Raw genomic sequence first — 14,944 nt, 5'->3', positions numbered from 1 at the left:
CTGTGTGAGAAAAAGTGGACAGAACAACTAGTGACAGGTAACGCATTCTTGCTACAATAAAGTGTTCGCACAACCTGACGGTACTAATAAGTCCGCCTTATATTTTCCACTTTATCTCATTCACTTGTAACGTAAGGCTTCAAACTATTATAAAAAAACAAAGAAGGTAAGTACGTACAATGGAAAACTCAACGGAAGTTTCAATAAACTGCGCCCAAATTCAGGCAATACCGCGGAAACAAGGACATACAATCTTCTGTTTTCACAGCAGCGCGCGAAAAACAATTTCAAGCTCTGACCGCCAGAGAGATTTATGTATTGCACAATAACATCTATGAGACAGTAGAGCAGAGTTACTGTTACGTACCGACCGGCTCTCAGATTACGAAACTGCACCACGAGAAAATAATGAGAGTCAAAACTTACTGGTACTTTTAAGTACCGTCAGGCAACAAAGGGTTAAATGGCAATGAACGATAAAAGTTTGTGTCACAAATATTAAATAGTAGACACTATAATGTCCCTTACACTGCAAAGCGCCCAACGATTTATGGATACGAATAATAAGTCTGATGTACCTTCCGCATCTTACTGTGGATGTCAATAACTTCCAAAAATAGAAAAAAGGTATGCTAAAATGATGGTATATGTTAATTTTGTAAACTACGTTATTCACATAAGAGAACTCCACGCCATCGTGGAATATAAATTCTAAGTGGTAGCAGAGAGCTCGAAAGAAATGACAAGAAACGAAACGAACATGACCTTTGCTAATATCTAATATGTTAAAAATCCTACTCTGTATGACAGGAATAGATACTGGAAATAGAATTGGAACGCAGCCAAAGTTATGAAAACTAACTGGCAGCGTGTATATTTAATGCGGGATGTGTCGTCTGTTCGAGTACTTCAGACAGTGTAACTTCCCATCACAGTCGATAAACTGTGTAAATATAAGTTGACTCTTATACAGAAGATTACAGTAAACAGGCACTTTTTACAATGCTATTTATTTGTTTAAACAGCGCCGTTACTGGTTTCGAACCGATAGGTTCAGTTTCAGACGGCTACTTCACGTTTTACATTAGATTTCGTGTTTTGTTCCCCCACTTGACGAAACTTCCTTGTGGTGTGACGCCCTACGATCAAAACAAGATGTGAGACAACGTCTTTTTAATTGTAATTGTGCCTCACGACGATTTTAAGTGACGTAAACAAATTACTATTATTAAACGGAAGATGTTTCGGTTACTTACAATGAAGAATCCGCGCCATTAAGTTCCAGTGCAGGTTGCTTATCATCTTGCAGCATCGAAAACTGTATAATGTATTTTTTTGTGTGTATGTATATGTACATAATGTAACACACCACTCACACACTGAGAAGTTTCATCACATGGAGACGTCCACTGTCCGAGATATTTCATTATGTACATATATGTGACAACAGAAATTTACAAATTGCCAATGTTATTTTACTTACTATTTCCACTGAAAGAGAACTGATTAAAATTAAGGTAAACAAATAAAGCAATCAGTTGTAGGGTGTTACTGCAGTGGTATTCCGTAAATATTATGGTATACATTGGAAAAACAGTAACTGATAAGGGGCAGATGCACATAAATAAATGTTACAACTATGGACGTATTATGGCATACGTTGAAAGTACAGTAAATGGGTTGGGGTGGATGGGCAATTTTGTAATATCTGTAAGATTTATATATGCCCATCCATCCCAAACCGTATTCTGTGTGCTAGGTGCAGCAGAGAGAGTGCCATCACTGAACATGTTGCGGGAACATCAGACGCTAGCTGTCAGAACTGCCGAACTGTCATGAAGTCATGAAGAACAAAAAGGGCCTACCAACAAGCTTTTAACAAAAAAGCAGAATAATTTTTTTTTTCCTTTTTGCGGGTCCTATTCTAGCGCTCAAATCAGAGAATAAACGTGATGTATGTTGCCTTTTCACACAATATCAGGCAACCATCAAAGTTGTTTCTATACGTTCAAAAAGAGTAATTTCAAAAACAGTAAACCCAAACATTGTTCTACATTATAACATGGACGGGAATGCTGTAAACCCTGTGAGTCAGCTTTATAGCTGCTACTAATTCGCAAGAAAAACAATAAAGTTGTGGAAAAATTTTTCTTTCGTGTTTTCCTAACTTCTACTGAGAATGATTTTATTTTGTACAAGGATATTAGCCTCCCAGCCAACGACGCCAAACGCTCATTTCCATACCAACCAATATATATAAAGGTCTTTTGCGACGCTCTCTAACGTATTAGGAAACTATTTCGTAATGCCGCCACAACATAATTAACTAGAACAGAGACTCAACAACGTGGAAAGAGGAGTATAAAACCTTAAAAATATCCTTGGCTATCGTTTCTTTTCCTCTATTAAAAATAGTGCCATCTGAGCATTCACAAATGTGGCAAAACAAGTGAAACGTAGTTATACGTTCAGAACTTTAAATCAGGTTCATTCCGGATACAGAATTCAAACATTTGACATGCTTATCAACTGGGTGTACGAAATATCTTGTGTTTTTGAACAGGCTGTTTCCGCTCTACCAATGTAACAGCATTCAAAATCTGCACTGCACTTATGGGCAAGATTTACGTTGAACCATAATAAAGTGATTTTGGAAGCATGCATATTGTCAACATAAATCCAGCAGTATATATATAAAACTTAGCTTGGACATGGTAGCTGCAGTCGATCATTGGAACCAACACCACCCACCAGCCTAAACAGAAATTTTGGTCGCCATCAACGCTGTGTGTACTGTAAAGTTTGCTCTGAAAAAGGAAAGAAAGAAACCAGCAAGAGTATGAGAAAAGAAAGGAGATGGTGCTACAAAGACAAAGACTGTAATGTTAGTCTCTATGTACTACAGTGTTTTCAAGGCCATCATTTGCAACTAAATTATGTATAAATGACATGTATCCTAATAATTTTTTGTCATAAAATATAGAATAAATATGCACCTTCGAAATTTTATTTGTACTTGAAATTGTTTGAGCAAATGTAAAACCTTTTTATGGGGAGTTCATGCTTTTAGATAGATGCTAGATGAGTGACTGTAAGTTACTTGACTGTTTTGTAATGATTCTTTACATTTAATAGAAAATCACTACTTCACCTACGCCATGAAGAGGAGGGATAGCAGTGTTGAGTATGTTAAAGAATCCTTGGAGAAACATGTACCGTCGGAACCAGATCTTGGTGACGTGTCAGTGACAAAGTACAAAACAATGAAAACAAAGGAGTTCCAACAACCGTACTTGTAACAGAATCGACGACCATTGAGTATGGATCTCTTTCACTGAGCGTAGTTTGGTGTGCCTGTCACCAGTATCGAACAGTCATTGTTACATGGCTTTTGTATAACGTTGTAACTTTATATCACACGTATTTACCATCTTTCTACATATGTATTTATCACTAGAATAGTGCTGAATAAATGTTGCTGCTATAGATGCAATGCGAAATATATGAAAGGACTGAAAGTTGATTTTTCAAAGGTACGTACCTTAAAGGTCTAATTGTGGATATCACACTAGTAAGTGGCGCTTATTGTGATTAAAAATATATGGAGACACGGTGTAATAGAGCGATAATACTGTAGGGGTAATTGATGTTACTGCTTAGCCACATATTTACGACCGTAGTGTTAAACACATGCGTTAAAATGCGAGTGTGTTGCCAGTCAAACTGCTGGACGTATACGTTCTTCGAGGGAGTTCTTCTACAGAGAAGAATTATACAAGAGAGTGTGAGTAAGTTCCTCTGGGTTATACAGAAATGCTTATATTAAAGTTATCCCACTAGTAAATGGTACTACTATTGAAACACGTATGTATTCATTACCAGAGAGTTATTTATCGTTGCTAGTCTGCGCTTGACCGCGCGAGAGTTCAGTTGTGTGTGGCGAGTGGGCAGAGAGAGTAGACAGTTGGAGAGTAGTAGCAGTCTGGTGTAGTAGTCGGTGCTAGTCTGCGGGAGTCGGCATGCGTCGACGGCGTGCTGTTCTTCGAAATCTGGTCAGGATTGTGGTGGATGATGTGTATTATTGTAGAAGGTAATGAAGCAGCATTGCGCTCAGCTAATCATGTATGGTAATTGTAATTAATTTGTTCAAGAAATGTCCCAATAATAGTTTTTATAAAGTAAATTTTTTAAAGAAAAGTAATCATTTCAATTTAAAGAATTTTTCCACTCCTTTGAAGAAAAAGATTCATTTCAATTTAAAGAATATTTCCTATGCATTCCCTCCAAGAATTAAAATTAAATGTAGGCCAGCATTGCACGGAGCTGTGCCGAAAAATAAGAGCAGATATAGATGCAGTCTTACTGAGGTAAGAATTTACTAGGTTTAGTTATTTGTGTTGAGATGTTACATTCAGTTCATGGTTCATTATTTAATTAATATTATTGTGGGTTTATGATCAATTACTATTCTTTACTTTTGCAAGGAAGTTACGCTTTGCTCTCATTTTTATTATTCAGTTTTGAGCGAAGACAACATTTGACACATTTTTTATAATCTTTGACTTCTTATTTCCTGCGGGGAGGTTACACTTGGCGACATCCGGACCAGGATCGTATTTCTTTGTGAATCTTCTGATAAGTAGTCAGATATCTGCTCTTATTTACTTAATATACGAGGCCCGTTCAGAAAGTAACCTCCGGTTGATTTAAAAAAATACACCAAGTTAAATAAAAATATTTTAATATATACATCTTACAACTACATCTTTGCACTATTTTTCTACATAGTCTCCATAGCGATTGAGGCACTTATCGTATCTCTTCACAAGCTTTGAAATTCCTTCTGCATAAAAATCACCCGCTTGTGCCTGGAGCCAGCCTGTGACCGCATCTTTGAGCTCTTCGTCGTACAAGAGAGTCTTAGAAATCTGTGGAAAACCAGTAGACAACTCCGACATTGAGAAACGTCGATTTTCACGAACTTTTGCATCAACTGTCTGAACGAGTTCGTCAGTCACCAATGATGGTCTACCACTCCTCTCTTCATCATGAACGTTTTCTCGTCCACTTTTAAATAAACGTACCCATTCACGGACAACTCCTTCACTCATAACTCTTGGTCCGTACACGGCACAAAGCTCACGATGAATAGCTGCTGCAGAATATCCTTTGGCTGTAAAAAACCTTATGACAGCACGCAATTCACATTTGGCGGGGTTTTCTATTGCAGCACACATTTCAAACTGCCACAAAAACTAAACTAGCGCAGGTACGACGTTCACTCGACCACGGCTTGATGCCGACTGACCTGTTTGAGTGCGTGAACGCACAGATGGCGTCGCTACTCCCCCCACAACCCGCACTGTCACCAATCAGAGGTTACTTTCTGAACCGCCCTCGTAATTAGCATTTGGCGCAACGCTTTTACTAACTTTGTCACTTACTTCCACAGATCATCAGCAATTTGTAGCTCTTTGTTGTAATAGTGTTTGTTGGATTTTGCATTGTCTTTGTTTCATTTGTGAATAATTGTGATTAGTGTTCAAATGCCGCGAAAAACTGTTAATAGTACATCGCGAGGTATAGTGAGTGAAATTACCGACTTAAACAACTTGACGGATAGTAATTGTGACACACAATGTAATGATGACAATCCTCCATTTAGTGACAGTCAGTGTGTACCGATCACCAATGTTGATTTTGATCTTATTGATGAACAGATAAATTCAATTGCGTCGTCTGTTAATTTTACGACAATTGATGACGCGGGGCGTTCTGTTGCAATGAGCGCTGCCCAGCTTAACACAACCGGTTTGCAGGATTTACGTGACGAACGGACAGATTTTTTTTAATGAAAACGAACAGTGTAATCAGAATGCGTCGGATTTATTTAATTCCGAGATAGTGACTAACAGTGCACATCCGATTGGCAAACCTTTTCAAGAATCACAGAATATCCAAATGGATACACAAAACGTGACAAATGCACATACACCATCACACAGCACAGCTACTTTTGGTATGGATCAAATTATGGCAATATTGCTACAGTTTAAGAACGAAGTTAATGAAAATTTGAAACAATGAAATTAATGAAAAACAAGACAACCTTAAAGAAGATTTCAAACAACAGAATGAAAGACAAGACGACAATCACAAACAACTTAGTGAAAATCTCAAACAACAACTTAATGAAAATAACGAAAATCTCAAACAACAGCTTAATGAAAAATTAGACAACAATTCTAGACAGCTTAGTGAACAGATTACAGCCGTTGCCGCGCAGTGTCATGATACTAAAGAACAATTACGTGAGGAAATAGAGGCTTGTGCTAGGAAAAGTAGCGAAGAAATTAGATCTGTTGCTCAAGAATTAAGGGATATGCAAACAGCTACAACAGAAACACTTAGAGAAGAAAATAGTGCAGTCGGTAAACAATGCGCTGAAAAAGCAACACAGTTATGCGACGAGTTTAAATTAATGACAGCAGAACTTTCGCGCACACTGGATGCAAAGATAGACGCGAAATTCGACCAACAGAACACTCAAATTGACGAGCGTTTTAATCATCACCTACAAAACAGTGATACGCGTTTCCGTAAATTTATACAGGAACAGAATAAAGTAAAACGACAAGTCATGGAAACAATCACCGCACAGAGACAGGAAGAAAACGTAAATTGTTTGTGAAAGCAAAAACATAGACAGCAATGTTGCTACAGTGTCCGACGAAATTAATACCATCAAACAGTTGAACATAGAATTACGTGATGAAATTTCCGATCTTAAGTCGAAAACAGATACACACACAGTAGATTTTCAAACAGTGACCGACAGACTCGAACAATTAGAACTAACACAGGATTCCGATGTCATCAAAGCCGACGTTAAAAAACTGAACGAAAACACACGTAAATTACAAAAACAGATTAATGCTTCTGACACTAAAAACGATGATCATGTAAAAATACTGACTGAAAAATATGATGAATTGGCCAGTCGTATTGACGTTATTGAAAATAATAATGACAGCAAATCAGACGATACTTCACCGGTTTCATTTAACCAAACACCTGAATTCCAAAATCTACAGCAGACAATCAGTGAGATAGATTCGTCTAATAATACATTACGTAGAAAATTGTCAAGTTTACAGCAAGAGGTAACAGAGATAAAAAATATTTCAGTTAATAACACGTCACAGCATACGGCGAATTCTGAACATTTCTCACACTCACACAGCCAGTATAATTTAAGTAATCTACAAAGAGTACGTGAGTTAGATTCCGAACAGTTCCAGTCAAATAGATTTTCATTCAATCCTGAACTGGTTCCGACATACAGAGACGATAATTTTGATTACAAACATTATCTATCAGTGAGAAAATTTAAAGTATTTAAAATGACAGAACACAGATTCACCCACTGGATTGGATACAACAATTTAGCTTTGCTTTTCCACCAACTTGGTCTGTAACGCAGAAACTAGCTTTGAACTGGATACGACAATTTGCTCTTGAATTTTTACCAACATTTCGTGTAATACAGAAACTAGAATTAGCATGGATACAGCAATTTGCTTCTGAATTTTTAACGGCATTGCCTGTAACGCAGAAGCTAAAATTTATTTTCAGCGCGTAATTGACCTCAGGGGATTCATTACACTTTAATGAATATGTGCCGTAGCACAAATGTAATAACAAAATTAGTAACCTGGTAAATTTCAAGAGGACAGCAGCGCTGGTCTTCGGCCCTGTATTCTGAATAAAAAAAGAAGCAAAAATTCTTACCTCAATAAAAACTGCAAATATATCTGATCTTATGTAGAAATTTTCGACACAGCTTCGTGCAATGCTGGCGTATATTTTTTTTTTGTTTCTTGGAAGGAATGATCATGCATTGGAAATATTCTTTAAATTGAAATGAATGCTTTTCTTTAAAAAAGTTACTTTATATTATAAAAATTATTATTGGGACATTTTTTTAAAGAAATTAAAAGACAGTTAATATACATTACTAGATATGCGCAAGGCTGCTTCTTTACCTTCTACAACAATACTCATCTTCCAGAGTTCTGACCAGTGTCCTGAGCAGACTGCCGACACGCGCCGACTACCGCCGACTCACGCAGACTACTGTCGACTACTCAAGACTACTGCTTACTAGCAAGGACAGAAGACTAAAGCCGACTGACGCCGACTCGCGACAAGCAACAACTCTGGTCAGAGACTCTGCCATGCCTCGCCCATCGCCGGCGACGCATACGTCTTTCATAGCCCTCCACTGGGGGGGGGGGGGCAAAAATTTGCCAGCGATGGTGAGTCAATTGGACTTGCCATGAGCAACAAATTTTTCTTAATTAACTAATTTTACAATCACAAAATATATACATATATATACGTGTGCAGAACATGAAATAAAATATAGTGCACATGCACTGAGTACAGAACACATCAAGCAAAGACACAATGTATACACAATGAGTACAAAACATATTAGCAAATGACAAAAAGTGCACATGCACTGTAGTACAGAACATATCAGCAAATCACAAAATGTATATGCAATGAATACAAATCATGTTAATAAATGACATAAAGTGCACACGCACTGTAAATCTCTTTAGCATTTTACAACAAATAAACGTATCATAGAGTGAAATAAAGTGCACTCGCACTGTATAAGTCTTTAGCATATTTAGGACAACTGATCTTGTTAACAATGAAATGAAGTGCACACGCACTGTATATGTCTTTATCATTTTACAAGAACTAGGAAAGGAATGGAAAGGATTGTGTCATGGTTGTAGCACTGAAAGTCCATATCTTTCTACAGAAGTACAACACCAAGTGAGACAATCTGAAGTTCTTTTCCTTGAAGTATTAATCAGTGTAGCCAAGACACTGAAATGTCGTAATAATATTCCATGTTATCATTTTGGTAGTACATTAGGTACACCAAACAGTGGGACCATAATAACATCTCCATCGCTCAAGGTGGTGGACAGCATGTCGTGTCAACACCACGTTCTTGTAAGGTACACCAACGTAGAATTAGTGCAAAGACCAAATATAGTGCTCCATGATCATGAGGATAGACAGGACAAACGGATATTGCAGTAATTTCTGGTAATTAGGTCAGATGGTGAAGGACATTAAGTCACATACTAGTCTTCATTGAGAATTACACTAGTCTAACAACTGATTTGAGTAATTGGTGGCACTCATCGCCCAGTTACTGAACATTTATGTACCATGTATGAAGTATTACAGAATAAAGTTCATAAGTAATCTGTGTACAGAGAACATTGGCACTCATTGGCCAGTTACAAACCATCAGAAGTCATCATTCAAAACAGAAGCTAATGAATGGCATAGCATTAATATAATTCACTTAGTTATAGTAATCATTGGCACTCATTGGCCAGTTACAAAACATATAGTAAGTATTGAATAGTACAAAACATTTTTCATCATTCAAGTGACATGAGACATATAATTATTGGCACTCATTGCCCAGTTACAAAGTATTCTTATATTTTTATAAAACCTTATTCAGTATTATTCAGAAGTTATCATTCAAAATGAGAGTCAATTATTGGCATAGCATTTATAGAGTGTAACAAAACATTATTTACAGAAATTATGGGCATAGTATTTATGCATTATTACAAAGCATCATTCAGTACCACTCAGAACTAATCATGCCAGTGACATAGGACATATTGAAAATGTAACATACTGTAACTATTATTCAAGGTCTGTGACTAGAAAACATTACTCAGAATTACTCAGAACTCTCTCTCTTTTTTTCTTTTTTTTGTGCTAGCAATGCATTGCGTTGCGATCGATAATTAATTACTGGGGCATAAAAATATTTGCTTTTGAGTTATTGCTGCAAATGAAGATGTGTAACGTAATTCGTCATGAGTCAGCTGTAGCAAGGTTATGAAACAAGTAGAGTATATGTGATCACATTCATAAACGACATAGGTTTAATGAACAACTGCTTATAGCACATTAATTTCATGAATAACTTCTCCTGCAAAAAATACAGATGGATTATTAAACTGAAAGAAGAAACGCATATTATGCTGAAAAGTAGTGAACTTCGAATTAACAGGTAGTGAAATGTGTATAAAATATATATGTTCTCCAGCTGTCCTTTCCAAAACCTTCAGTCATCATACCATGCGACATAAGACATCCTGTCAAAGCGAACTGCAACAAATACTTAAACAACTACATAGCATTTCTTAACTAACAGTAAATATATAAACTTCATCATTAATTTCATCTGCAAAGAAAAACTTCACAATTCATATCACTATAACTCCATTATTATCATCACCTGTAAAGAAAAAATTCATTATCCATAGTAGCATATTCTTCATCATTATTCATCACCATTCATTATCATCTGCAAAAAGTCACTTCATTATTCATTTTACAACTATTCCTTATTTCTAGCATATTTCATCACTAAAACTAAGATGTGTAGTTCTGTCTGACAGCCTGCATCAATCGCCTAGTATTCTGAAAGAAATAATTAGTTAAGACTGCTATTCTACGATGTGTATAGTATATTCTTGTTAATGCTTGTTAATTCTGATCCATTTACTCTTCATGACGAGGTATTGCATCTTCTTTCGTTCTTTCCGTAGGTGAAAATCCCATTTCTGTTTATTTCTTTTACACGTTATTTCTTTCTGAAAATGATGAACAATGATTAATGTCTGGCATTTAAATCAAATACCCATTAAATAAAAAATGGTTTATAGTAACATAATTGAGCATACAGCATAGCACGACAGAAAACGTAATATGTCAAAAACATAGACAGTGTGCAGGCGCAAAAATGTACACAGAGTATCACAATGTAGCAGCAAAAAAAAAAAAGTGTAAAATAGTCACGATGTTGAGATATCATAAGGCAAAAATGTCAAAGTCAACTGGTGTTTGTTATATCTTAAATATTTCATAGCGCATACAAACAAAACAGGAAAACAATCATAGATACATGAAAAATGGAAAATATGCACGGTCTGATATATAACGACAAGAAATGTGACCTTTGTGTTCAGCTTGTAAGTTGTGTAGTTAATAGAGGCGAGAATTGAAGACTTTAATAGAGAGACAATTTAATAAAATTAATATGTCACTAGATAAAATTGCATAATTATTCATAATACACGTAAGTTTATCTGGAAAATGTGCACGGTCTGATGTGTAACGACAAGAAAAGCGACCTGCTAACCTTACCTTGCCGGGCACTTGCCAAGAAAAAATACGATAATCATCAGTAAGTAGTCACATCAATATAATTGCATAAGTGGTCATAAAAAAAATTAGGAAATGGCATTACAGTGTGATAAATCATAAAGTATGTTCATTCAATAAAAGGTTTGACGTTCGACACGTGGTGGTTCCCTTTGGTTTTTCTGGTTCTCAGAGTTTCGACGTGTTACATTGGGGTGAGGAATTCTGCGAATTCGATATGGACCTGCGTATAGAAGCTCAAATTTACTGCATCTACTCTTTCCTCTGTTGGATAAATAGTGTGTACGTACTAATATCTTCTGTCCAATATGAAAGTCATGGCGTGTACAAACCTGTTTTTGCTGTCTTCTCCGGCGCTCTGCGGCAAGTTTGATGTTGTTCAGCGCAGTGTCAATTATTTCATGGTGTCGTAGTCGACGAGATGTAGGAAAGTTTACTAATTCTTTAATTTTGTTAGGTGGTTCAACATTTTTCAGTATAACAGACGGAGATAGCATAGTAGATCAATTTGGTATGGAATTAATTACATCCTCGAATGAGAGTATGTGTGTGTCCCAATCAATATGTCTTTTATAGCAGTATATTCTACACAGTTTACCAATTTCTTTCATTAATCGTTCACAAGGGTTGGAAGAAGCATGGTACCTGGATATTTACGTAGATCGGAGAAATGTTTCTAGCTCGTAACATACGTGTCCATATAGCAGATCGAAACTGTGATCCATTGTCGGAAATTACTTTCAACACATGCCCTACATGAAATAGAAAATGCTTTACAAATGCTTTCGAAACAGTTTTAGCAGTAGCTTTGCGTAACGGAGTGAAGGTAACAAATTTTGAAGTGAGTTCAACAGCGACAAAGATGTAGCAAAAACCTCTATTAGTTCTGGGAATCGGACCAAAAATGTCTACAGCGGCCATATGTCTCAATTTAACAGGTACAATGGGATATAATGGAGGAATATGTGAAGTCGTGTCTGATTTACCTTTCTGGCAGATTTTACATGACGCTAAGACTCGTCGAATACGTTTCTCCATGTTGGCAAAATAACAGTTCTGTCTCAGTATAAGAAAACACTTTCTGGCTCCGTAATTGCGTAACTTAAATGAGTATACCAGATTAATTTGTTAACAAGTTCGTCAGGAATGCATAATAACCAATTCTTGTTGTCAGGGTGAGAGCGGCGAAACAGAATGTTATTGCGTACTGTGTAATGGTTTCTAATGGTAACATTATTCCTATCTTGCCAAAGGTGTTTAATTTCTTTCCATACGTTGTCTTTACTCTGCCCTTGTGCTATGTCTTGTAATGACGACGAAATGAAATTTTCAAATGCAACTTGTTGAATGTACATGACACAGAAATTTGCTTTGCAGAAGTTGGTTGCGATGTCTTGCTGATTGTTGCCGAGAGAACGAGATAGTGCGTCTGCTACAACATTTTGTGTGCCGGGAATGTGAACAATTGAAAAATTAGATTCCTGTAAATAAAGTTTCCATCTGCTTAACCTGTCGTGTGTAAATTTAGCGGAAAGTAGAAATTGTATTGCTCTGTGGTCTGTGTAAACGGTAGTATGTCTTCCATAAAGAAAATGCCGAAATCTGGTAAAAGCCCATACAACACATAATGTTTCAAGTTCAGTAACAGAATAATTTCGCTCAGCAGGTGATAGAATGCGACTTTCAAATGCTATGTTTTTAATTACAGTACAGCCATCTTCTTTAATTTCCTGAAAAATATGTACGCCTAAAGCGGTGTTAGAACTGTCAGTGGCAATGGAAAAATTTCTGGTAAGATCTGGGTGCGCTAAAAGTGCTGCATTCAACAAAGCATGTTTCAAATAACATTCTCATGAACAAGATTCTGCGTGTCAAAGGAATTGCTTGCGTTACTGGAAGATGCGACCTGTACAGTATCTAGTCAAATTCTATCTGACGTATTATTATTATGATCAGGAGAATTCTGTGGCATTTCGACTATTTGAACTGTTCTGTTATTTCTTCCAGACGTATTACGCTCGGGATGATATCTATTGTCTGGTTCATTCATGATAATATGTTGTTGCGGATGATTTTGCAGTTGGTAAGACCTACTGTTATTAAACGTACGCTGAAAATTGTGTTCATTACTTTTACGTCCGTCATGATAGTCATTTCTATACGGCGCATTGCGATAGGAATTGAAATAGTGTGTTTTCTGTACGTACTGATTCCCTTGTTGCTGTGCGTTACTGTTTGTTGGAGCTAATGCTATACGTGCACGCTGCGAAACATTAAAGCTCGGTTGACCTTGTACATTACATTGTTGGTTAGGTATGCTAACCGAATTGCTTTCATGCTGTTGCGGTGAAAGACGTCTATTGTAACCAAAATGCGTTCGATGTTGCTGATAATTTTGACGATTGCTGAAAATGCTATGCATACTGATGATTACAATTTTATCTGTTATTAAAATTACGGCGGCAGTTGTTATTTCGGGAGTGTCTAAAGAGAACTGTCAATTTCGGTAAAACTTGTCTTATCGGGTTTTCTTTACTCATTCTTTATCCTAGATAGGGCGATAGTTGAAGAGCTGTTTTGATAGATATAAAGGATAGTAGAAGAGAAGGCAGCAGTGCAGAAAACTAAAGATGAAACAATTATTTTTGAAACATAACTGAAGGTGAGAAAAACTAGTAGGACTCGAGAATTTGCTTGCATTGGTAACAGGTTCACGACGTTATCTAATTTGGAAACCACGAGTCGCGACAGTCCTACGAATGACCAGCGTTTATGTAAGTCACAATGACCGATTCCCCGCCAGAATAGCGGATGAATGCACTCGCGTAGCGACGCCTAGGCCGGTCGATGGTATCGATTAGTTGCAGCGAAAGTGTTACGACCTTGCGCAGGGGAGGGAGAGAGTGCGCCGAAATGCATTAGCGGCACGGACGGTGGAAACGGGGCACGCGTCGGTCGCGTGACGCAGCTGCGGCTGTTGTCCCTGCGCTGTCTGTCCCGGTGCAGCGGCGGCGGCGGCGGCGGCGGCGGCAGAGGCCGGAAGCGGGCGAGCGCAGCAGGTGCGGCCTGCGGCTGCGGCGCTGCTTGCGTCATCGGCCGCTGCGCGGCGCGCCGTGCATACCCGCCAATGAGAGCGAGAGCGAGAGCGGGCGCGCGGGCGGCCTAGCGCGGCGCGGCGCAGCGCAGGCCTTTATCGGCGGCCGTCTGGCCGCGCCAGCCGGCCGGCCCGGCCGTCTAGACGCTACGTCACACGGCCCCGCCACAGATATTGATTGAACCGCGCCGGCCGACACCGCCGCCTGCCCTAGGTCCGCCCGCACGCCCGCCTAGCTTTCTCCTGCGATGCTAGCGCCGCGCGCGCCTCCCGCCGCAACCACTAGCGCTGCCGCGAGCTGTATATGCCGCGGCAGCAGCGGTTACCGGTGACTGTTTGCAAAAAGGGAACCCAATCTGATAATCCACAGACTCTAAATTCTAGATCTGTTCAGTTTCATACTCCCCATTTTGGTATTCTGCGACTATTAGTTTACGACAGCATGAACTAAAATAAATAAACAAATTGTAAGGATTTCGATCTGATACCACTTCGCCGACTTGCGTATCAATTTCGCTGCTTATTATTTTCGCACTGCTTGCTGTGTGGCGGTAATAGCTGCTTTGATAG

The 14,944-nt window shown here is 38.1% G+C and overlaps 1 protein-coding gene across 1 annotated transcript in view; it reads right to left on the bottom strand.

The window, feature by feature from the left end:
- The window catches only part of LOC126252232 (WAS/WASL-interacting protein family member 3-like), a 148,550-nt gene extending 134,177 nt beyond the window's left edge, over positions 1 to 14,373 (bottom strand). Inside the window, exon 1 of the mRNA XM_049953104.1 lies at positions 14,160 to 14,373. Within this exon, the coding sequence (XP_049809061.1) occupies positions 14,160 to 14,373 (214 nt within the window). The remainder of the gene's footprint in view (positions 1 to 14,159) is intronic.
- Between the last annotated feature and the right edge of the window lie 571 nt (positions 14,374 to 14,944).

The sequence above is a fragment of the Schistocerca nitens genome, chromosome 4 (assembly GCF_023898315.1).
Source record: "Schistocerca nitens isolate TAMUIC-IGC-003100 chromosome 4, iqSchNite1.1, whole genome shotgun sequence".
NCBI classification, from domain to species: Eukaryota; Metazoa; Arthropoda; class Insecta; order Orthoptera; family Acrididae; genus Schistocerca; species Schistocerca nitens.
The sequence above is the reverse complement of the archived record's forward strand: the minus strand, read 5'-3'. Positions and strand labels throughout refer to the sequence as shown.